This window comes from Myripristis murdjan, chromosome 2 (assembly GCF_902150065.1).
Source record: "Myripristis murdjan chromosome 2, fMyrMur1.1, whole genome shotgun sequence".
Taxonomy (NCBI): Eukaryota; Metazoa; Chordata; class Actinopteri; order Holocentriformes; family Holocentridae; genus Myripristis; species Myripristis murdjan.
Window position 1 is genome coordinate 1,592,225 of NC_043981.1, and position 26,496 is coordinate 1,618,720.

At 39.6% G+C, this 26,496-nt stretch overlaps 1 protein-coding gene across 1 annotated transcript; it reads left to right on the top strand.

Annotated features, from left to right (window-relative positions):
- Positions 1-204: 204 nt before the first annotated feature.
- On the top strand, positions 205-26,496 carry hsf2bp (heat shock transcription factor 2 binding protein). The gene is made up of 9 exons (XM_030069123.1): positions 205-412; positions 3,564-3,699; positions 3,784-3,887; positions 12,690-12,839; positions 16,180-16,324; positions 22,357-22,474; positions 23,873-23,976; positions 25,030-25,229; positions 25,971-26,496. The coding sequence occupies exons 1-9, from the start codon at positions 362-364 to the stop codon at positions 25,998-26,000; spliced, it is 1,038 nt and encodes a 345-aa protein (XP_029924983.1). The 5' UTR covers positions 205-361; the 3' UTR covers positions 26,001-26,496.

Genomic DNA, 26,496 nt, shown 5'->3' on the forward strand with positions numbered 1-26,496 from the left:
TTATCTGATATTTTTATTGGATTTCTTATTTTTTATTATCATTTTTCTTTCATTTATTTTTAAAATTCATACTCCTTTGTACATTACGTTGAGCACGTACCTGAAATGTCTGCATATTTGAATGTATTATCAATAAAGAGTTCTAAACAAAAACAAAAAAAAAAAAAAAAAAAAACGAGACGAGACGGGGCAGGAGACAAACTACCAAACTACTGAGCACCTACACGTTTAATATGACTGCCAGCAACATCAGTGGAAACTGACATTTCATGAAGCTATTTGAAGATATGAGTTAAGTTGTAAATCTTGTTAAATAAAGAAGAGGAAGAAGAAAGAAAGAATTAAAAGAAGAAGAGTGAAGATGGCAGCGTCATTAGGCGGGAAATCGACGACTCTGCGCAGTGGAGTGAAGGTATAAAGACGCAGCTACTTAGCTAGCTAATGACCATAACTTCTAACATATTTGTAAAGCCGTGTATGGCAAAGGTAGTGTGAGCTGCAGTTATGGAAGTGACCTGATACAGGTGCAGCTTTTGGTGGCTGTGGAGAGGGTTTTTCTCGCTGGCATGGAGGGTGAGGTCCGGAGGGGGTTGTTTCTGTGAAGCCGTGGGCCTGTACAGCCCGGCCGGACTGCAGACGGTGATTTTAGCCTGTAAACAAATGTAAGCTCAAGCTAGTCTTTGGTCGCGGTAGACTATCCAAGAGCCATACTGCTGGAGTTGTAGAGAATTCTCAGGAGGCCTGAACCGAGGCCATGGGAACTCTCCGCTCCCAAAACTCCCGTTCAGACCTCTACAAACACACAAGCAAGTTGCACATTAGAACAATGGCTATGCTAGCTATACCTCACCAAAATTAACCATGGTTTAACCTTGGCAGAAAATAAAAGTATGCTTTCTGAACCATGGTTTAACAGCTGTTTTTCTACAGTATTACTATCAGTTTATCTTAATTACCATAAAGTACCTAAAAACAACATGGCACCACTGTGGTTAGGACAGTTACCTTAAGACTATAGCAAAACTGTGGCAATACCATGGTTAAAGCAGTTATAATTTTTACCATGAAGAATCTCTGTAAAACTGTGGTTATTGCATAAAAAAAACATAGAAAACCACAGTAAATAATTTACATTGCCGTTTTTTTCATTTACTTTGTCCTGTCTGAGACAAACGGAATGAATAAAGAGAGGCAGAGAGAAGACATGGACAGAGAGAGTTGTATGCCAAAGATCTTTATTTGCTTGGATATAGTTGTTTTGTAATTAATTGCAAAAGTACTATTCATTATTCATTATTCCAGAATTTCCCTGGTTGGGATCAATAAAGTATATCTATCTATCTATTATATTTTATGCACTGACTCAGTGAGGGCAGGGGTGGTGGTTGAAAGTATAGTTTTACTTAAGAGTAGGCCTTTATTTAGGTCTGCCCATGCCTGCCTACTTCCTCTCTTTTCTATATGTTGAAACAGTAAGGCATGCAGTAAGCTATGTGTTATGCTGAGGGCTACAACCCAAACTTTGCAAACACGTGCCTATTAAATAGGACTGGGTCAACAAGTTCACAGTACGATACATACACTATCACGATACAGAGGCCACAATATGATACGATGCACATTCAGGGTTTCCCCCAGTGCTTTATAGGCCTGGCGGGCCCCCAGGCTTTTCTTCGTCGGTTGTTTATTTATTTTAAATAGTTTTTTATGCACCAGAAACAGTGTTACGAAAGACGGTATATAGAGCTTTTAACCGCATCTGGTGATACGGTTGAAAGCGCACTGGCGACATCTTATGGTCGATACGTGAACACTTTCTTTTTCCGAAGTCGGAGGACCACTGGAGGAGACGATGAGCCCGCTCGTTCACCCCCAGGCCGAGGGGAGTGCATCCCCGGCGAGCCGACCGAGCCACTGCTCGATGATGAGGCAAAGCCAGTGCGAGTTAGCATGGATGTTAGCACGTCGTCAGAGCAGAAATTACCAGGATAACGCCCACCAAGTTGCGCCGCTACGTGGAATATGGCAGGATTTTACATAAGTTGAATAAAATGTCGTTTTTGAGTGGAATATGAACGTGTGTCTGACAAAGGCATAGAAGATTTCCAGCTACCGCAGCACACTCACATAGATAGTGTAACGTGAAGAGTCCACTCTGCTCTATTTTCACTGGCTAACAGCAGTACACTGGCTTAGCTTGTCTATTCAGAGAAGAGGTATCACTCTGGCTTATTTTTCAATCTATGTTATCACAGGTGTGTTTGATAAGTAATTTACATTTTTAAAATAATAATAATAATAATTTAACATGTTGTTAAATTATTGGAATAATAATTAATAATAATGGTGGTCGCCCCCCCCCCCCCCTAACTGTTTATTAGTTCAACAGAACAAGAACAATTAAGGCCTCCTGAGATCTTTGAAGTTAAATGAAGGGTTCTGTTTTTTAACCCAGGGATTTTGAAAGCAAGTTTTTATTATCATTTGTAAACTTAAAATGGTGTTTTCTGTTTTCTCAACAATAGCCTAATGCATATGCACTTGTCTTTAAGTACACATCTTGTATATTGCATGACTCGTGTCTGTCTAGCTATCATTTAAAAAAAAACAACTAACAATGCATTTGGTCTGTGCTGCCACTAATGGCTTTTTGTGCCTTTGTGCTTTGAGTGCCTTTTATTTTTCAAGACTGCTGTTAAGGCACTTGCTGCTGTATTGATACAGGGCCATCTGTATCGATATGTGCATCAGCATGGAGTATTTTTAAATTGTTTATTACATCTTTTTCATATTCTTTTCTAGAGTGCTGCTGCCTGACAACAATGTTGCTTTCCACACATGCTAGATGCCCCTTTCAGCTGCAGGTATCAGTGGCAGTGAATTGAAATTAGGTAAATTGTGCTCATTTATATTTTCAGAGTTTGAAAATCAAATTGAGAAATTACAGCAATGCAAAATGTTGCACCCCAAGGCGCTAATAAATTACCCCCCTAAATTTTACTTGGAGAAACCCAATAATTGTGCCATGTATATACACTCAGTGCCAGCCCTAGACATCTGGGCTGCAAGTGAGGTGATATTAAAAGAGACAAATTGACTAATCTGAAAAAACAAAACAAACAAACAAACAAAAAAACTGCTGTTTGGACACTGATGCTGCTGTAATTGTCTTCAACTGAAAGAGGCATGAAAGAAACTTGTTTTATTTACAGAGCGCTCGCCAGAAATAAGTCATATAATCCTGCTTATCACACCTAACCAAATGCAGTAGTCACTAAATACCCACATTTTGATGTAGTCTGTGAAGCAGTCAATAAACAGACACACAAACCAACAAACAGATGTATAACCCCCGTATAACTCTGTGGGTTGAGGTAAAGAGAGAGAAAAACAGAAGCTGGTTGTCACTGCTTACTGCTGACCTCTACAGAGATAGAAGAGGATTCTGGGTAAAAGTAATCAGTTCCCTTGGCTTGAAATAGGCCTCTGGCTCTACCAGCCATCCTAGACGTGCAGTAAATTTAGTTCACCACTGTACTGAAGTTGTGTTTTTTGTCTTTCAGGATGAGTTTGTCAAAGTGAGGAAAAGAGAGTTAGAGAAATTAACTACAGAGGTCATGCAGCTGCGGGAATTTCTGCCCAGAGTCCTGAATGGGAACCTTATTGAAATGCTGCATAAAGCTCGAGCTGCAGGGACAAGTAAGCCTTTTTTGACTATAGCCATGAGGCAGGAAATAATGGGCTGGTTCTTGTGTGAGCTTGTATGTTTGTGTCTGTGTGTAGTGAAGGAACGGATTGCTCAGGAACAGGAGCAGTTGCGACAGGAGTGTCTTCATCTCCAGTCTCGGCTGGATGCAGTGCAAAGCGAGTGCCAGAAAGAAAGAGAGGTGAGACCATGTCTATAAGTAGCTGTGTGACACATTTTCCTGCCTACCTGTGTCATTGTAACTGTAAATTCATGCAAAAGACCAAAAATACAAGTACATCAGACCATAGGACCATTTTACAGCTCCCATTTTCTGATGTCTGAGATTAGCTTTTTGATGTTAGGCATGGTTTAGTATAGAATCTAACACAGATGGTGGGCAAAACAAGGGAAGCACGTACATGGACTGTGTGCTGGTCATATTACCACAATACTTGTCATAGAGCAGCACTTATGTCCAACACATCTTTACCTTCTGAATCATTAAAGCAAAAGTTCCTCCAGACTTTTTCATGTATTTAGATGCACCATCAATCTGTTTTTTCTCCCAGTTTTTAATTCCTGTGATTATAGGCTCGATTCCCGTTTCCATTTATTGTACTCTAAGCAGCAACTTCTTTCCCCACCTTGAATGCAATAGAAATATGTCTAAAATAAGGATAAAGTCTTAACTTAGGGTCAGCATGGCCATATAAAAATTGTGAAAAACATCTCAGTGTGTAACTGGATCAGTTTTTTTTTTCCTCTTCTGACACTAGTTTCTCTAATTGAACAGTTTCTGTAATTGATGCTTTGCCAATTCAGTCACTGACCACATGACTTCTGTGGATCTGTGAGTTCCCCCATGGTTATGAAAGCTGTTTTGTCGTATATATATTGCATTCAATTTAATAGCACTGACTTGTACTTAAAAGTTAAAATCCTTTTTGCTTGTGGTGTTTTCTCTGTTTTTGTCCACACACCTAATCGTCTGTGCTGTTGGTAATGAGACACCAGTAGAGAGAATGATACCTGTATTCAATATAATCATCCTTATTCATTCTATCATTGTGTTAACTTTTAGTGAGTGACAAAGCCATGCAATGGAAGTATTTTGTGATTTTACTGGCAGCTATCAGTTTGAGAACCAGTGGTACAGATAATTATCACTCATGGAATTAAAGCAATGATATTCTGTAATGATAGCAATGATAATCCACAACCAAAGCACAGCTGTGCTTTACAAACAACACCAATTATCAGTTAACGGTAAAGCAACAACATATTTATTATTACATATTAATGCAGGGATTAAAGTTCTCCGTCTCTAGACGGATTTCCGTCAGTTGGAAAAAGGGGGGAAAAAAGAAAGACCAAAAAAAAAAAAAAAAAGTTGCACGGGCATTTTGTTGTGGTACAGTTTTGACTATCCAATGAAATCATGTTAGGCATTAAACTGACGCTGTTGTAAACCAATAAAGCCAGCCAGAGCCTTGGTATTAGCCAATCAGAAACAGAGGAGGATGAGTTCACCCATGCCTCTCAGGGAAGGATCTGTTGTAACTTGTCAGAGACTGGAGGGAATAGTTGCATGAGTGGAATTAACAGAGATGTAACGTGGATTTTTTACCAACTAAAAATGGATAGCTGATGGATAACATCATCTGAGAGCAGCTTCTTTGGTAAGTGTCTATTGCCTGTTGAGGTTCGGGTTTACTTTATACTTTATTTGAATAGGGACAGAGCATATTAATCGTCATGTAATGAAAGTTAAATGTTAATCTCCGTGTTACTACAGCTGTTGTCGCCGACTTTTGTGATTAGTCATTTATCTTTAACACGGAGAAGATTCCAGTAAATTTCCACATGCCAACATGGATGCATTGATAGTGAAGAAAGGCTCCGACGTTTCAAAAATAGATCAAACTGTGAAAAACAAATGGAGATGGGCATGGCTTAGTGAAATGGGAGATGATGGAAAGCCGTTAGCTCTTGGTGTAAAAAACTAAAACTGCCAGGTACGTGTATTTGTGTCGTGTGCCAAAAGAATATTCAGTATGGCAGTAATGGCAAAAAAGTGCTTATGCACCATGGCATTGCTGCCCAGCACCAAATTGAGCCTCCTCCTCTGCTGGAGTCAGAGCACCTGGACCCTCCTTAGCCTCCTCCTCTGCTGGAGTCACAGCCACTGCACCAAAGAAAACTCAGAAATGGGCATCAAGTGTGCTTGAGGCATTTGGTTTCACTTCCAAAAAACAAAAGAAGTAATTCAAGCACATATATATTTGCATATATACCATATATGTCTATTTGCATAGACATATATGGTATATAATTTATAGTTCTTTAATGCTGGCACTATTGCATTTTGCTTTGTTTTGTTTTGTTAGTTCTTCTGTTAGCTGTTCTTCTAAGACATATAAAACTTACACTGAAAAGATTTGTAGATGGTTAATTATTTGTGTGACTACATTACAAACTGAGTCAAGCCCTGCAAAAAGTATCAGTTTTGTTGAATAGATCAAAACATTTAAATTAAAAGCAAATTTACAATACTTAAACTGCTCAAAATCACCTTCCTCCTATACAATGCTATTGGTCTTGAATATTTAAATACTGTAGGTTTAAGTTTTCTTACAACTTAAATGCTGTATTGGAGAACAAGGGCTAATACAGCATTTAACTTTTTTACGTGAAACCTTTGGGAAGCGATCGCACGGCAGAAAAGGGGCCATTCTTAAAGCGTGGCGCAGCGCATTGCGGGGGAATATGAACTGGCCTGAAAAAAAAATTTCAGTCAAAAATATGTTTTGCTTTAATCCCTGTTATTTATTTATATACAATTAGGTCCATAAGTCTTTGGACAGTGGCACAATATTTACAATTTTGCCCTCATATACCACCACAGTGGATTTGAAATGGAGCAATCAAGATGTGATTGAAGTGCAGACTTTCAGCTTTAATTGAACGGCTTGAATAAAAATATGGTATTGGCCTTTCAGGAATTAAAACCAGTTTCATACATTGTCACCACATTTTCAGAGGCTCAAAAGTAATTGGACAAACTATATATAACTCACATAACTATAATTATAAAGATTATATTCAATGCTTGGAGGAAAATCCTTTGCAGTCTATAGCTGCCTAAAGTCTCGAAACCATGGACAACACCATTTTCCTCCCTTGAGCTGCTCTGCCAAGCCTTTAATGCTGCTGCCTTCAGTTGCTGCTTGTTTGTGGGTCTTTGTGCTTTCAGTTTGGTCTTCTTGTTTTCTTGCAAATGTCTCTTGACTGTAAAAGTGCCCTGGAAGTGAAAAAGTGCCCGGTCAATTTTGGTTTTTGCCATCAGTTGTTGTGTTGGTGACCCAAGATGGACATAGGAGAGTTTTGTTAGCGACACAGAGCAGGCAGAGGAGCCAAATATGCTGCAACAGTGCATCCAGTATTTTAACGAGGGGCACTCGTATGCAGTTATTGTAGACTTGATGTCTAGTGTGCATGGTGTACACATCAGCTTGAGGTTCCTGAAAACCAAGCTGAATGAAGCCGGGTACTACCACAGGAAGCATTACTCCCCCATAAACTCTGTAATTAGGGCCATCAGATTGGAACTTCGTGGACCTGGACAACTGTTTGGTTACCACATGATGTGGCAGGTACTCAAACAGAAGTACAATCTATGAGTGAAAAGAGATCGTGTGATGAGTTTGCTCCGGGAACTTAATCCTCAAGGGTGCCAGAGCAGAGTACGCAGAAGGTTCGTAAGACGAACCTACCACTCAATGGGACCTAACTATATGTGGCACGCCGATGGATATGACAAACTGAAACCATTCGGTTTGGCCCTTTCAGGGTGCATTGATGGCTTTTCGCAAAAAGTGCTGTGGCTTAAATGTGGACCAACAAACAACAATCCAGCAGTGATCGCTCACTACTTTCTGGCATGTGTGGGACACCTCGGTGTCATTCCCATGAGACTGAGGACCGATTGCGGCACGGAGAATGGGACCATGGCTGCTATCCAGTGCACTCTGCGCCACCACCACACAGACTACTACTCTGGGGCATCCAGCCATATGTATGGCTCATCAACAAACAACCAGCGTATTGAGTCCTGGTGGTCTATATTCAGAAAGGGAAGGTAAGTGCCTCTCATTAAGTATTATGAGTATTATGAGCAACCTTTGATTTCATTCTTGAAACGTGTATATGCTTGAAATCATAACTAAAAAAATCAATTTCTGTAGGTGTCAATTCTGGATGGAGTTATTTGCAGACCTTAGAGACGCTGGACACTTCAACGGGAGTCATGAGCATCAGTGTCTTTTGAGATACTGCTTTGGTGATGTTGTTCAGAAGGACTTGGATGAGTGTGTGAGACTGTGGAACAGTCACAGGATTCGCCCTTCCAGAACAGCATCATGCCCAGGAGGAGTGCCAAATGAACTCTGCTGCTTACCACACAGGTAATACATTGGTGATAGATATATATTGATATCTGTATTACTTTTATGAAGGACACCCTGACTGCACTGGAGAGCTCTGTCAGTATTTTCTTGATTCAGATCCCCATTAGCCTCCCCAAAAAGGGTCGCTAGTCTCCCTGGGGTCCTGTATTAAAAAATTAGTGTCAACAACATTCCAAGTGTTATAAAAATATTACATTGGATGTATAATGTCCCCCCGCCTCCCCCAAACCTAGACAATTTGACACGTGGCACTTTTTAATATTCAATGTTGTGCAATGTTAGTATTCCATGTATACCAATTTCAATTCAAAATAGAAATGAAAATACATTGGTACACTGGTATATTACCACTCAATACCAGTATTAGTTATTTCTGGTGTGCTGTAAATAATGCAAATGTCACAATTATTATTCATATTTCTATTTTTTTCAATAGTTATTGTTCTATATTCTTTCTTATTGGTGCTCTTCTATGTTACTTTCCACTTGCTGCTGTAATAATGCAAAATTCTTCATTGTGGGACTAGTAAAGGAATATCTTATCTGATCTCTAAATTTAAATAAATGCAATGTCTCCTGTTTAACAGGTTTGGCTCAAGAGACTGTGGATTCAAAATTGAAGAGGCTGAATTGGATTTTTTTCCTGAGGCTCGCCTGTCCATTGCTCCATGTGGGGACCCAAACATGCAGGAGTACTTGGACTTAGCCATGGAGCACAATCAGTTACAGAAGTCAGAGGACTGGGAGTCTGCATCTGAACTGTACATGAAAATAAAAGAAATTGCTCAGCTGTGAATGGAAATTTATCAGAAATGGAGGTTTTTGTAGTGGTGGAACATTACTGTCTGTCTGAATACAAAGTGGGTGAATCCGTCACCCATAGCTTCTTTGTTTCTATGTGGGAAATAAATGAATCAAAAATATAGCAAATTGATGAGTATTTATTACCTTTTTGCAGAATAGAGAACAGCCTTTTGAAATACTTTTCTTATTTCATAAAAAAAATGATTCACAAACATACCACAGTTTCAGAATGAAAACAAAAATGCTGTGAGAAAAAACATGCTCACACACCTTTACATTACAAGAAAGCCCTTTAACAAGAGCAACTGTGCCTTTAAATGCACCTTTTAAACAATAACATATGAGTTAGAAACAGCCAAATCCTGGACTGTTTTGAATACCAAAGTCCATTTGTGACTTGAACACACTGTATGTATCTAGGAGTGGCAGTTTCAACTTGTTTGCACATGTATTTGCCATTAGGAATGGAGAGTCATCCAGGAACTCTATTCGTGGTGATTGTTCCAAGCCAGATGGGGGAAGTGAAGTTAGCCCAGTTGCCAACATCAAAACATCCTCCACAGACACAGCGGCCTGGCCTTCTGCAAAGAAAAATTGTTCAGATACACCACAGTAATGTGATTTTTCAACTAGTTATAAAAAAAAAAACGTTACAAACCTTCAGAATCAAGGAGATAGTCTGCCCAGTAGGCCAAGGTTCGACTTTCTTTTTGTCTCCTGTTACTCCCTGAAGGACTGAGGTCAGGTTTGAAAAGTCTTTCAATGTCCATAAAAGTGAGCCGCTTCTCAGAGTGGCACAGGACAGGTATCAGCAAAGTAGGGTACTGCTGTAGTGCAGTCAAAACCTGAAGGGCTGAAAGGCCATCTTTGAATCTATAGAGTGAACACAAACACCGTTTCAATGATGTGTGGTGTCAATTGCATTTAAATTATCTAAAGAAAACTATTAAATATTCTCTTCTTTACAATTACTATCTACCTAAACAAATGTGCATTTGGAGAAAAAATTGTTGTGTGTTGAACATCACTGATCTAAAGAACCCAAGTTCATTTTTCCAAACTGCAAGAATTACATAAAGATACAAGAATGGAATGACAAGGAGGGCAGTGTGGAATGGGCGCATAGATTGGCACAAGACAAGGAATGGAGAGACGGACTTAATGTATTAAATATCAGTTGTAATACACAGACCATCACACATTTCAAACTAATATTTCTTACATACATACCTAACACATAACAAAAGCACATAATTACAAATATGATCTTATCTGTCAATTACAGATGAGTTGCATCCAACAATGTACCACTGGATGCAGTCTGCCACAATTTCTTTCTTTTCTTCCACAGCAGTCACATGTCTCAGACAACCAGCTGTCTGTAACATTGTGCAGTGTCTCATGACACATTGTTGCAGAGCATCCAAAGAAGCAGCACTCTCGATCTGTAAGACATAAAGGGGCATAAACATCCCAGTCAATAACTGTACAGTGGTGGAAAAAAAGTTTTCAGACACCCTTAAAATTTTACACAATCACACAATCTGAAGTATTATCATGTAATATTTTTGGAAAAATCTTTTTTGTGTTTCAAAGGGTGTGGCTGCATTAGACAGATACAAACAAATACAGGCCTAACAAAACTAAATTCTTCACAGTTTAATCTTTATCTTCCTGTGTTAGGTTCCTTGTTTTAGCCATTTTTGTGTCTGAAGAACTTTCAAATGTGCTGGCTTTATATAGACACGAAGCTTGGCAACAAAAATTGTGTCTTTTAATACAAAGAACGACCTTGATCACTGGTACCAAAATGACTCAATGCTCAAATTTTATGTATTTTTATGGAACCAATCAATTTTAAGTTTTTAATGGCTTTTTTAGGATTTGTTTAGTATTTTGACTGTGACTGTACTAAAAGAAATTGCACTTGAAGACGTAAGAGTGATTTTTTAATGCAGTATTTCACAAATGCATGGGGTGTCCGAAAACCTTTCCACCACTGTATGTATGGTATATAAAGTTTTTTTTTTTTTTTTTTTTGCTGTTTTTGTTCTTACTTATTTCCATTTATATAATTAATTGACTCTGATCCTGATCCAATTCTAACTCATCTGGAAATCATATATTTTATTGATAAGCAGAGTAAAGTTATTTGAAGAAACAAGGTAGAAAAATATTTATTTAGACAGCATTTCATATGTTCATAAGTAATGAACTAGTTGAACTTAGATCATCATTTCTGTTTTCATTTCATTCTGTTTTTCAAAAAAGGGCATTGTTTTTTTATGGTTGTTTGGAACATTTATGATTTTTTTTCTTTCCTGTGCTTTATGGGTGTGTCTTCACCATTCCTGTCTATATAACAGTAGTTGCATTATTAAAGCATAATATTTTTCACGGTTATAACCTCTTAATTTTGCTATCAGAGAGCACCAGAATGATGCATTTGACTTGGACTGTACAGCATTTTCTTCTCAAGACCCACCAAAGGGTAGGACTGAGGTACAACCACCACAGTCTCCCAAAATTATGAGGGAAACACTGCATGCATGCATACATACATACACACATATAAAGCGTTACAAAAATGTAATGAATGGGGAGTACAACTTACCTGGACGTGTTTTCTTTCTTTAAGACTATGGTGTTTTGCTTTCGGTCCATAGTTAAAAGACTGCCGTTCCTTAGACTTAGCGCTTCTGTATTCTAGAAACTGCTTGTAAGATGAGCATGGTTATTTTGCTGAAATAAAAAAGTTCAAAATAGAAAGTTAGCAGTCGATAACCAATAGCACTACTCGCTTTTATTCACATGGCGTCAGATGGTTAGCGTTATGCTGCACTTACTTTTTTTTAGCATTGTCCAGCTGTTCTGATGCTGTGTGTCCCTTATACGCTGTAAACCCCGTCCACATGAAAAACAAAACTAACTCCGTTGGCCCACGTGTTGCCCTCAAAATGGACAAAAGAGCACCCGGTCGCTGTCCATATTGGGTGACCATGAAATCCACTGCCACTGACGATTAAAAACAAAATTTTCACTGCTTGCACTTGCACTTTTTCATCTCTGTGTCAAGTCCGTGTCAACCTGGGCTTTGGTACATTCCCTTTCCGGTTTGTGTAATTTGTAAATTTGTTTTAGCACTTGTAGAAGTGTTTTGCGTCTTGTTAATTTGTTTTCCGAAACGTAAATTTCAAGCTTCAGCTGAATTGAACAAATGATTTCCCAACAGCAAGCTATCTTGCCTGGAGGTTTCTCTGGCAATGTCTACTCATGGTCCTTTTTTGCTCAGAAAGTTGCCTGTAACGTGATGCTTCCCAACCCTCATCTAAACCACAGCTCTAACCACAACCACAGCCTGGCAAGCAGAACTGCTTCAGTCAACAATGAGGGCCAAAAACACAGGAAGCAGTCTTGTCCAGGGTTCTTTCCTCTCCCTTGTCTTCTTCTGACGACCATTCATAATTTAACTTGTGTTGTTTTTGGAAACATATCTGTCTTTGTGCTGTCGCAGTGCACAGTTTATTACAATATAGATCACGGCAGTTAATGTTATCAACAGTTATTACAGAATACTTGAAAAGTGGAATGATTGCTTTTTTTTAATGTCAGAGGGCCGTTCTGAATATCACCACTTATGGAATGCCTTTTATCCAACTTGTTTGGATCTAACTGTTGTACAGTATACATTAGACTATATCAGTGTGTTTACATTGCGCATGTACATGCAGGAGAAGCTGTTGCTGCGTGAGCAGCTGTGGCAGAGCAGTGCGGAGCTCCAGCAGCAGGCAGACTTTTGCTCTGATCTGGGGGCTTCAGCCTGCAGCCTCCTGTGGACCTGCTCCGCTGGGGAAGATGTTGTCACTCTCTGGGTGGCTCAGGTGAGGAACCACTATCCTCATACCGATGTGCTAAGTCTAAAATTAAGACTGAGAGATGCAGACATTGCTTAAAGGTGGAAGTATCAGGGCTGGGCTATATATTGTATCACCCACTGTCATGTCCCATGTTGGCCAACCAGTGTAATGAGCTCTTTCTTGCCACATGACAACATTACCCCTGTCCAACTCCATTGGCGGAGGTAATAAAAAACAACTGATTTACAAGAAATATAAGAAGAAAAAAATTGATTGCATTTCTGGAGTGCTTTCCTAGTTTACTAACCACTCAAGCACAAAGTGCTTTACAATAGGCCCGTTTCCACCAAAAGGTTCCTGGTAGTATATGGAGGGCAGGAACTACTACAGGAACGTCCTCTCGCTTGGCCCTCTCAATTGCTGTGTCTCCACTGAGACACGGCAATTGAGAGAGAGATCACGGCAGATGTTTAACTAACGTTAAATTCACAGCAGTACAGTCAGTGCATTGCTGGCCATCAAAAGGCAACTGTTTGAAAGGACAAACTGAGAAGATCCATCCACATTTTAAGTAAGTTGGTCGGGTCCTGGGTTATTTATGCTAAACGTGAGCTGATGTGAATGTAACGGAGGAGACTAACCTTAAGCTAACGCTAACATGGAGGTACTGGCATTACGCTGTATTGATCATAATTTGAGATCCAACTTACCGTATCAACTTCAGCCACCTTCTCTTCTCCTTTTCATCCACAGGAAAGCGGTAAAACGATATCGTTTTGTCGACGCCGTTTTTGTTTTTACAACAGGGAACACAGCACTGCACCATCGTCGAGAGTAAAAAAATCGAGTATTCCGCGATTTGGTTTGGACCCAGAAGTGACGTTTTCGGCCCCGATGACGTAGCGACTAGCCATCCCTATAGTCCACTACATTGAATTCCCTATATAGTGAGTAGGGAGTAGTGAATGAGTGAGTGGTTTCAAACACAGCCCATGCCCGGGACATCAAAATGCATGTTGTTAAAATAGCGTGTTGTTAGCGTTAGCTAACGTCTGCTAAAACTAATGTTAGCATCCCTAAAATGCTGGCTAAAAAGCCTGTTGTTAGCATTAGCTAACATTCCCTAAAGCTAACGTTAGCATCCCTTACCTTCACCCAAGCACACACACATTCACACACTGAAGGCTACTATGTAAGGTGCCATGCTCCCATCAGGAGCAGCGAGGGGTTCAGTGTCTGGCTCAAAGACACTTAAACATACTCTGTGGAGGAGCAGGTGATTGAACTAGGAACCCTCTGATTACCAGATGACTGCTCTATCTCCTAAAGGCAGGATTATGCTTCTGGGTAAGCGGAGCGCACGGGGGTTATGCGAAGCTTATGGGGGTTGTGTGACCGCCGCAGAGCCTTGCCGCGCACCTCTGAAAAATTGTAACTACACAGACCCCATGTAGCCCCCACGCAGGCCCCCAACAAGAGCTATGATTGGTCCGCCGAACTACATCATTTCCTGCATTTCGCCCCTCTGGAGTCACGGAGAATTGCTTAGCGTTTAACGCAGAGGTATGTTGGGCACACACGCCCTGCGTGAGAACTGCGTGCGCATTGCATCGAGTCTATGCAGAACCATAATCCAGCCTTTAGTCACACCACCCAAATAAGGGAAAAGTGCACTCTGTAGAGTGCAGGTCACTGTATTTCCCCTTTTCTGGACTATGTTGACTTGCTGGTGTGTCAGATCTGTTGAGTTGCAGTGGATGAGCTTGCCTAAAAAATGCAAACACACATCAGGATTTTTTCTAGGGCTGTAGTCAACCAAAGAAAATCTTGGTTGACTAAAGTCCTGAAATTTCAACCAAAAGTCGACTAATCGGGGGGTGGCGGGAATACAAAAAAAACAACAACAAAAAAACAAAAAAAAAAGTTACTATTTTTAGATCCGCCTAAATGAATGATAAATAAACATAAACAACTAGTATTTGCAGTACAGTGGTCTCTCGTTAATCGCGAGACTTGCGTTCTAAAAATAACCCACAATAGGCGAAATCCGCGAAGTAGTCAGCTTTATTTTTTACAATTATTATAAATGTTTTAAGGCTGTAAAACCCCTCACTACACACTTTATACACTTTTCTCAGACAGGCATTAACATTTTCTCACTTTTCTCTCTTGGTTAAACACACTCAAAGTTCAAACCTTTGCAAACATACAGCACTTCAGAGTCACACTGCTAGCGATCGAAGATTTATGTAAATTTGGCAAGCTGAACGCATTCTGTACTGTACTGTACAGGAGACATGGCACGGAGGAGATTGATTGACAATGGTCTACAGTCCCTTAGCCAATCAGGATGCAGAACACAATGCACTGTAAAAAAAAAAAAAAAAAAAAGGCATGCAAAATTGCACTAAAAAAAATCCGCGAAACTGCGAGGCCGTGAAAGGTGAACCGCGTTATACCGAGGGACAACTGTATATTAAATCGTTTTTGAATTATTTTGCACTGAATGACACACTGGAGTCAGTCGGCTCTGACAGCGTTGCATCACGTGCACCTACGCAATATCATAGCCTATGATTTCCGAAAATAGTACTATGTCAAGCTGCCGTCGTCGCAGGTGTGTGCGCCTGCAGTTATAAAACGATTATCAGACTAAAACTTTGAAATATGCCAATTCTGATATGTTTATACTGAAAACTGACAGAGCAACCTAACACAGACATGTTAGCTTACCGTTTTTAGATGATATGCCATGTCGGTCGTTGAGCTGTGATACGCAAACTATTGTTTGCAAAGTTTGCATTCGACTTTTTTTCCATCTATTTTGGTAAAATGCTGCCACACTGACGACGTCTTTGACATGGTAGAGGACTAAATGTTCATTAAACGTTCTTAATTAAGCAAATATTCGGAAAACCAGGCCTAATTTTTTCTTCAATTCAGAACATATGGGCCTACCTATCTGTCTCCGCCGGTGGGTTGGGCTAATCCAAAATTGTGAAAACAAGGGGGGTGTTCTGAAGACACCCCCATTAGCACTTAGTGCTTTACTCCTGATAAAATTAACACGGCAAATAACCAACCAAATAACCAATCAGATTTTGGTCGACCAAGAACGTATCGACCAGTCGACTAACAGACTACAGCCCTAATTTTTTCACCTGTGATCAGAGTCAATACAGCCACAATAGGATTAAAAACAAGCAAGATACATTGCATCTATATGCTGAGGAGTGTTTGATTAGTTATACTCTGATTAGACACAGGCAGACACACAGGAGTTAAAACAATATCTCCCTTGGAGATAAAAGTCGTGTGTGTTGTAAACTGTATATATATGTGTTTGTGTTTGTTAATGGTGTAGGGGAAGCTGCAGTCCTTCCTGACTGTTGCTGGCCAAACTCTGGAAAGCTTTGTCAAGTCTCTGGATGAAGAGGTGAATGCTCAGTCTGAGGACTACAACACCCATGAGCACCAGTTTGTCCTTGGTCTGGCTGGAGTCATTACCAGTGAGTTCACAGTTTCTGGCTGCACAACACAAAAACACTGTAAGAGCCATTTATTTATTTGTTTTCCTTTGTTTTCATTCATTTTTACTTTTTAGATATTGGTACTGCACATTCTGAACACTGGGTGGCAGTAGTTTGTAATTGGGGTGCATATATACAGGAAGTGTAATTGAGTCACAGGTGTGTTGCTAGCAAGGGGAGGCATATAGTGTGTCCCAATAGTAAGCATACGCATGCATACTGCATACTACACTACGTACTTTGTAAAGGCAGCTGCAGTGCATATTAAAGGTAAATAGTAGGAGTATGCAAGTTGGAATGCAGGGATACAGTTTTTTGACTGTGACCATGGCGTCCACAGGGCGCAGCAGTAGTTAAAGCTAGGCTATGCTAGATGTGTTGTTATGTCAACCTAGAGAGCAACAAATGAGCATCGAAACGTGGAATATCGCGGAATTTGACATAATTTGAATGAAATGCTTTTTTTGTGTAGAATATGAACGTATGTCTGGCAGAGGCAAAGAAGATTTCCAGGCTACACCAGCGCACTGACATGGATTGTGTAACAAAGCGAAGAGTTGCCACTCCGCTCTATTGTCACTGGCTAACTGCAGCACACTGGCTTAGCTTGTCTATTCAGAGAAGAGGTATCTCTTTGGCTTATTTTGCAATCTATGCAATCTATGTTATCACATGCATACCACTGCTCATTCATTCATTTAACAAATTGTTAAATTAATATTTTTTGTTAAATTATTGTTATATTAAATTAATAATTTAACATATTGTTAAATTATTGGAGTGAAGCCCCAATTTTTTTTTATTTAATGTTAATATTGCAAAGTTCATTAAAAGTTCAGTTGAATTTCCATCTTAAGTGTCTTTAATTTTAGTTAGCACATAACTTAAACACTTCAAGATGGAAAGAAGCGAATCATGGTAAAACAATAGAAGCTGCATGCTGGCGCAATAATCTGCAATTTACATATGATCCGATTAATCGAGGAATCGCAAAAATAATCGGTGTTGCATCGATTATCAGAATAATCGTTTGTGGCAGCCCTAGTACGCACACATTTTCTGTGCATTAAGCAAAGCTTGGTAGCCAAGGGGAAACAACTTGACTTTTGTGTTTTCATTGCTCGTGTGGGATAGTTGCAATGGCAAACATGAAAAATGATGAAGACTTGATAAACTCTCCTCCCGAGGCTACTGCAGCTAACGCTACTACTGCAAATGACTAATAAAAACGGGATGGTTAATGACGCAAATGAAAATGGGGAAACCAAATCAGTTAGATCAAAACGGGTTACTAAATTAACTAGCAATGCACCGTGTGAAAAACTGGAAAGGCTACAAAGCACAAGAAGGGCTAAGTTAAACAAAGATAGTAATTTGAGAAAGATTGTGAAAGTTAATGTCTGAAAAGGATTGTGAATCTGAAGTAAAATGCTCTTTTACTTACTTTGTGTGATTAAGATAAATCATTACATAATTCATTGATGGATTGCTGCCTGGTGATAAACTTGAAAATCAGTAAACATGTTTTAAGGCGAAAATGATTGTCAGTAATGATTTCATTAATGATGTGCAAAAATGGTCGAAAGTCACTTTCAAACATGGCAATGAAAATGATGATGAAAGCAGGTTGTTGCAGGTTTAAAACAATGATAAAAATGAAAATGCAAAAGTTATCCATTCTCATTGGGTGCTTATCCCAAGGACATTAGCCAACAAGTTACAACTCAAACAGGCCAAGTTGCTCAGGTCAACCTGGGCTACCAACATGAGCCTAATGTGTATGAACTAAGACAGCATGCTCTCTGTTCCCTATGCACAACCATCACTGGATTTCCCACAGCCCATGCAACCACAAATCAAAGAGGAATCATTTGGAGGCATCTACAACATAATGCAAAGACAGAATGAGATTACAGCAGCTCTTGTCCAGCAGCAACGCTCACTGTCTTTGCCAGCTACATACACTATATTACCAAAAGTATTCGCTCACCTGCCTTTACTCATACTATGAACTGAAGTGCCATCCCATTCCTAACCCATAGAGTTCAATATGATGTCGGTCCACCTTTTGCAGCTATTACAGCTTCAACTCTTCTGGGAAGACTGTCCACAAGGTTGAGGAGAGTGTTTATAGGAATTTTTGACCATTCTTCCAAAAGCGCATTGGTGAGGTCACACACTGATGTTGGTCGAGAAGGCCTGGCTCTCAGTCTCCGCTCTAATTCATCCCAAAGGTGTTCTATCGGGTTCAGGTCAGGACTCTGTGCAGGCCAGTCAAGTTCATCCACACCAGACTCTGTCATCCATGTCTTTATGGACCTTGCTTTGTGCACTGGTGCACAGTCATGTTGGAAGAGGGAGGGGCCCGCTCCAAACTGTTCCCACAAGGTTGGGAGCATGGAATTGTCCAAAATGTTTTAGTATCCTGAAGCATTCAAAGTTCCTTTCACTGGAACTAAGGGGCCAAGCCCAGCTCCTGAAAAACAACCCCACACCATAATTCCTCCTCCACCAAATTTCACAGTCGGCACAATGCAGTCTGAAATGTACCGTTCTCCTGGCAACCTCCAAACCCAGACTCGTCCATCAGATTGCCAGATGGAAAAGCGTGATTCATCACTCCAGAGAACGCGTCTCCACTGCTCTAGAGGCCAGTGGCGGCGTGCTTTACACCATTGTATCCGACGCTTTGCATTGCACTTGGTGATGTGTGGCTTGGCTGCAGCTGCTCGGCCATGGAAACCCATTCCATGAAGCTCTCTGCGTACTGTACTTGGGCTAATCTGAAGGTCACATGAAGTTTGTAGCTCTGTAGCAATTGACTGTGCAGAAAGTCGGCGACCTCTTTGCACTATGCGCTTCAGCATCCGCTGACCCCTCTCCGTCACTTTACGTGGCCTACCACTTCATGGCTGAGTTGCTGTTGTTCCCAAACGCTTCCATTTTGTTATAATAGAGCTGACAGTTGACTGTGGAATATTTAAGAGCGAGGAAATTTCACGACTGGATTTGTTGCACAGGTGGCATCCTATGACAGTTCCACGCTGGAATTCACTGAGCTCCTGAGAGCGGCCCATTCTTTCACAAATGTCTTGTTTCACAGTCTGCATGCCTGAGTGCTTGATTTTATACACCTGTGGCCAGGCCAAGTGATTAGGACACCTGATTCTGATCATTTGAATGGGTGAGCGAATACTTTTGGTAATATAGTGTACAATCCTCTGTTTGACAGAAATCATCTTGAATACAGAGCCTTCATTTGAGCCAAAGCCACTAAGGATGATTGCTTGTATTTTTTTGGAGCACTTCACTAGAGGGCAGCTACGGGAACTCGTACACAGTTGTCAGCATATGGTTCCTGAACGAGGTCATGAACTGGCAAAAAGGCTCCTACATGAACATTTTGGGAATGAATTCAAAGTTGCTGCTGTAAAGAAAGAAAAGGAAAAAAGAAAAGGCCCTTGCATTGCCTGTAAGACTATTCTCTATTTTGTAATGGAATCCAGTGGAGTTTCAGCCCACCGTCAGCATCGCACTACGGGAGCATGTCATTTGCATGATTTGCATGAGAAGGGTGCTCAACTCCATTTTGCATCAGCAGACCCTGGATGATGATAGACATGATAAAGTTCTCTGCAAAGCTGAGGCCATATTGAATGAATGGAGAATTGCTTTACCACCTGGACTGTTTGTGAAACAGGATCTGTATGTGAAAAGAATGTGGAGACACATCCAATATATTTCAGATCTGTTCTGGAAATGATGGGTGCAGGAGTACCTGTCGGCTTCAGGAGCGGCAAAAATGGAATCAAGAAAAATAGTAAAAAAGTCTTGTGCCTTGGGGCATTGTGTTAGTAGTGGATTCTGCTGCTCCTCGTGGCTCTTGGCTGCTAGACAGAGTGCTTTAAGCAGCATCTGATGTCTAATTTATGTTGATGCAGTGTGTGTATGTAAATATGTGTTACTTCCTACCCTAAGGAATACCCTGTTGATTTGAATTGTTGTCAGCAATTTGGGGCTGGAGTGTAAGAGGCGTTTGTTCATTTGTTTTCCTTTGTTTACTTTTTGAATTCTGGTACTACACATTCTTAACACTGCGTGGCAGTTGTTTGTAATTGAGGGTGCATATATACAGGAAATGCAATTGAATCACAGCAAAGAGAGACATACAGTTTTTTGACTGTGGCCATGGCAGTAGTTAAAGCTAGGCTATGCTAAATGTGTTGTTATGCCAACCTAGAGAGCAACAAACGAACTGAATATGCAGTAAGACTTTAAATCTCAGCATAGCCTTCAGTGTCTGCATATGGGTACATTTTCCTCCAGTCCTGTGACAAAAACATAAAATACTGTAAACATAATTAAGTGTTCATCTCAATGTAATGCATTTGTTAGTTTCTTCAATTTGAAAATTTGAAACATTTGAAAATGTTTCTTTGTGTTGGACAGGCACTTTATGAACTGTTACAATCAGGGAAAAAAATCTTATCTTGGTAAGAGTGCTCTTGACCGCTTGTAAAATTCTCTATTAGCAAAGCGGGAAGAAGAATAAGAAAGCATTTACGAATTCCAGAAATCAATGAGTACCAACAAAATTCATCACACATTGCTTCCTGCATATGGCCCATTGTGTATGCTACTTTTATTGTGGCTAGTTCACTGAAAAGGCTGATCAAAAATGGTTTTATGCCTATTGCATGGCTTTATAACCTTCATGTTGTTTTGTGTAGAACACATGTTAGTATTCATAATGGTCACTAGGGGTCACTCACCACCAGGAGGGAACTTACTGTCCTTGCACAGGCTTTTTGTAAGTTGAATAAAAGCAGTGTGTATATTGATGAGATGACCACATTACCAAAACATTCCAGGAAATAATTTTAAATTCATTTTAAGGTGTGATGATGACATGAAGAAACACACAAACACACACACACCAAGACACTCACAAATTATGACTTTTCTATGAAAATGATATTGCCCACATTCATTGTATTAGTGTGACAGCTGATAATTTGAGAATTCCTTGCAATGATTAGTGCCTGTTGTGTTACCACAGACAGCTTACTACTTGAAAATATTCCTAATCATAGTTCTTACAGTATGATAATAGGGTGCCACAACTTGGTGGAGTTTTGGTTTGTTGGTGAAGTTGTAATGTTTGATTTGCTGTAAAATGTGAACTCATATGTATCACTCCTAAGTGCATTTGTATGAAAGGACCTTACCAGTGATTTAGCATTTATACTGCAGTATCTACATAACTTATAAATACTCTTGTTTCTGCAAATCTTTTCCCAAAACAAGCAGTTGTATTTTAGAACTTTATCTAGCCATTGATTTCCATTCATTCCACTACAATATGAAAATTAACTTCAAGCCTTCTTCACCCCAGTATTCCATCACCATAATAAAGTCGTCCACATTAGTTTTCCTAAAAGCAGCAGCACTGTTCTGTTTTGATGACTTGAAATTGAGCAGAGTGATCTTAATGGATCAGAAGGCCTTCCAGAAAACAGTTCTTGGGGAAACATTTGCTTTACACCGTGAATTATCAGTTCTGTACTTTATGAATGTTGATGTTATTAGCTACAGAAGCAGAACATTATAAGGTGGGTGTGTCAGTCAAAAATTCTAATTTGAAATGGATGTTGAGAAAGGGATGTTGATTATATATTGTTGTGAAATCTTTGATTTGCAGTGTAAAAATGTGGGTAAATTATAGTAAATGGGCCAAACATTCAAAATCACTGGTGTGGTTCTTAAAGAATGAAAAGGTGATCAGGAGCCACCAAATCCTTGAAAAACTTTAACCATGACATCTTGACAGTTTCATATTGAATGTGTGGACAGTTCCAAGGTGTTGACTTTAACCTTCACATCCCTCCTACATGAAGTGACCATAACATTTGAAAATATGGATGTGGGGAACAGTGACTCAGGAGGTTGAGTTCAATGATTTGGCCAGTCCCAGTCACCTGTATCTTTTTCTTTTTTCTTCATTCAATCAGATGTAGCGGCTGTGACGTGTGGGCGGAACTACCTGTCAAGCTCGGCTCATGTCTTGCTGGACACTTTGATGAGGCTGCTGGAGCTGATGAAACCTGGTGTCTTCCCAAAACTAAAAGTGTATGAGGAACTATGGTAGAATATTGCTAATGAACTGCTGTCAGTGACATACTTATGTGACAGGTATTTATTAATTAAGAGTTTAAATAGAATAGGAATAGTAGTACTAAATATAGGTCTAAGATTGGAGGGGAGGGGGTCTGGTCTTAAGGTTTTTGCACACCATGTCCATAGTTTTAATGTGTTTTTTTTTTATTATTATTATTATTTTTAATCTGTCAGATGATAAAAATTGTTACACACACAGTCCAATGTGTTTTATTATTCAATTTGTTGTGAAATTTGCAGCACGAGACAATCCTAAGAAGGCGTCAAGATGAGTGAGGAGGTTGATAGGCAAGCAAAACTGTGCCAAATGCTCACCGGGTGATCACCACAGTCTCAATGGGTTCATTTCAGTTTCTATGATGATCAATGATCTGGATGGGCAAATCGTCAGGGCACAACCCCATACAGACCAGATCCTGGTCAGCAGCTGTCCTATGATCAGTCTGTTCATCACATCTTCCTGCAGAGCTGTTAGTATTGGTGTTTCAGTGCTGTGCCGTAGATCCCAGTAGGTCCAGTCATGTGTAATGGCTGAGTCTATTAAATTGTTCCATCAGTTTATTAAGCTTGCTGCAAAAACACACAGAAAATCAAAACTGTTCGAAAAACTCTTTGATGAAAGTGTCAGAGTTGGTGTGTAAACGTGACTGACACAATGTGAGGTTGCATTTCTTTTTAAACGTGCAACAATTTTGGATGAAAAATACTGACTTTGTGTACAAAGGCCCTTAGTCAGAGGCCCCATTTAGGATCCTAGTGCCCAAGCCTCTAGTGCTGGCCTGATGTATCTGCTACCTTCTTTCTGAGCGCAGCATGGAAAAAAGGCTGTGGTTGGGATCTCATTTTCATATCATAATGGAATGAATGGAAACCAATGGTGAATGAAAGGAAGGAAAAATGATATCAGCGTTCTAAAATCAAAATCGCTTACTTCAGGAAAAGATGCAGAAATGCGATGTATATGCATTTTGCAGATATAACGCCAAATCTGCAAAATCACTGCAATGGTCCTTTAATGAATAGCAGATATGCTGTTACATCAAAACCTTTATCCTATATTCTGCATTGCAGAATAAAACATACATTTAATGCTCGTAAGGTGGCTGCCCTTGCTGCTTCCAGTTAAAACCACTTGTCAGACCTGTCACCAGCATTCCCACAGAATCTTTCTCAAACCACATCAGTAGACACTAATCTCTCACCACAGAGGATCACATGCACTACTACTGATTACATATGAAAGCTTCAGTTAAGTACTGGTTTGACTTTTAGATTGGGATATGTAGTGTCCCTTGGTGGATGTTATATGACAGTACGTATTTCTAAGATGCCTGTATTGGTGTCCTTCAGGTTGATGCTGATGGCTCTCTATAATGTCAGCATCAATGTTAAAGGGCTGAAGTACATCAGTGAGAACCCTGGACTCCTGCCACTCATTTCCACCCTGCTGGAAGGTAAGAAGATTAGCCTTCCTGTATTCAAAGCAACTAACCCTGATGCAAAGTTAATGCAATGTACAGGGGAAAACTCAAATATCACAACATTTTTGATCATTAACATTGTATTAACAAACAATGTTTGGTTACACATTTTACCTTTATCAAAAACTTGAACTTCCTGCAATTTGGCTATTGTGTTTGGCTAGATTTTCATAATGTTTCAATGAATTCAGCGCAAATGCAGCCTTTAAAACCAGGGGAACAACACCTATGTCATATCTTGCTATTATGAAATCTAAAATCTCAAATGATATTTAGTCTCATATCACAATATCAGTATAATAAAAAGATATATATTGCCCAGCCCTTTGTTCAACAAATCTCTAATTGGTCAAGAGCTGTGTTTTATTTACTCTAACATTAGAGGAGCCACATCCCTTTGTCTCAAACAATATTCTCCGTGTTGCTGACAATGGATATGTTTCCAAATGTAACTTTTGATTTGGATTATGAAGAAAGCGAAAATAAGGCAAACGTTATTGTTGATAAGATTAGTGATTAAACTCCTCGTCACATAGCGTCACAAAAGATGAGAAGACATGAAGAGCCACAAGATAGACGGTATTGATCTTTCACTTTTTTAAATGTTGGCTACATAGTAACAACAGCTGTAGTAGTAGGCTGTGAACAGTTTGGTTCAGATTGGTTCATGTTGCTTGACAAGTGTTTTTTTTTTTTTTTTTTTTTTTGGAACTGTACTTTTTTGTGGAGCATTAAAAATTGTAATCTCAACTTTGCTTCATTGTTTTATTTAAGATGAAAACATTCTTGCTACGAAATTGTAACTGTTGTATAAAAGCAATGGAATGCAAGAGGACTGTGTGTTACAGTAAATAACTACTATCTACGGCGCTTCAGCACTTTCCTTTAAACTCAAAGTAATGCTAATCTGTGCAGTTCTCTCTTGGCATGTGTTTTTGTGGGTGAATAAGTAATACCAAGGCAGCTTCCACACTGCATACCCCTGATCTGTCTTTGTCTCTGTGTATGTCTTTATCTCTTTGACAGATGGAGACTGGGAGGTATGTCTTCACTCACTGCGTCTCCTCCAGTCAGTGTTGTTGGAAGAGGAGCTACTGGTCCCACTTGGCTCCTCTCTGCTGGATCCGGACCTCTTGGCTCGTATTAGCCAGCTAACCTCTAGCCTGCAGCCCAGTGTGAAACTCGCTGCCCAGCAGACCCTGGAGGACCTCCAGACCCACCAACAGGTATGAATGGCAAAAATGTTGCAACTCTTCCATTTAGCTTCCCTTGGTGTCCATTTGACACTGTCCAAATGATACCATTCATGCAGATGGATATTGCAGCGAGTATCCATCCAAATTAATTCATTGATCCATCTATCCATCCATTTTGATACTTCCAGTATATGGGTCCTGTGTAGGAATTTCTGACCCTGGATGAAATAGCATTATGTTACCTGAAATGAGTTCCTGAAGGTTACTAACTACAATAAAACACAATTTTAAAGTCAAAGTCAGCTTTATTGTCAATTCTACAGTATGTACAGGACACACAGAGGATCGAAATTGCGTTTCTCTCAGACCCTCGCTGCAGACAATAAACATTTAAGACATAAATAAATAAACATTATCTACAAAAAAGGGGAAAAATATATGTATATGTTATGTATGTATGTTAGAGAATATCATCGAGAATTATCATTATTATCCAGAATGTTATAATGTGGGTGTTTCAAGCAAAACTTCAAATTTGAATATCGAGGCATTTTGAATGTATGCTGTGATGACATTTTTGGTAGCTGTGCATGATTTGCAGAATTGTTTGTTGAACCATAAAATGTGGGTAATTTATAGTAATTGGACCAAACATTCAAAATCATAAGGACTAGAAGTGTGGCCTAAAGACAGTTGTAGCCAAATGGAGCCTTGAGTGTAAAGGGTTAGAAAAATGAAATCAGACACGTTTCATCTGGTCTCCATCTCCAGGGTCAGGGGAGTAAACCAACCAGCTTCTGATCTAGACACTGGATTTTGCAACAGTGTGTTGCCCCACCTTCAGCTGACTGTACCCAAAAGGATACATTGACAGTTTCAGTTTTAGTCTGTGATTGTTCTTCCAACTGTTCATCACTGTCACATTCTCCTTGAACAGCTTGTTAGCATTAGCATGAAAAAGTGAAAACTTCTCACCACAACTTTTTAGTTACCAGATTAACATAAAAATTGTTACGTATTCTAAAAGTTCAGTATATGTAACATATATGCATGTAAGATATATGTTTGATATATGTACTTTCACTTTGTTCTTGAAGCAGGTTATTTTCTATATGACAGATAAAATTTATCAGAGTCTAGAATATACAACAGCACTAAGATGAGCTGTTAACACTGAAAAGGCTTGGGGAATACCTCGTTGTTGAGCCCTCACATTCCTGTGCTTTGTTCACAAAAATAATTAATGTCCTTGTTAGTATGAAAGAAACAACATTTTAAGTGAATTTGATAACATTTG

What these genes read in the sequence shown, in the direction of transcription:
- hsf2bp (XM_030069123.1), top strand. Translation starts at nt 362, where the DNA reads ATGGCAGCGTCATTAGGCGGGAAATCGACGACTCTGCGCAGTGGAGTG. An exon ending in AGCTCGAGCTGCAGGGACAA is followed by an intron (nt 3,700 to 3,783) that starts GTAAGCCTTTTT and finishes GTCTGTGTGTAG; the next exon opens with TGAAGGAACGGATTGCTCAG. An exon ending in CATTTCCACCCTGCTGGAAG is followed by an intron (nt 23,977 to 25,029) that starts GTAAGAAGATTA and finishes TCTCTTTGACAG; the next exon opens with ATGGAGACTGGGAGGTATGT.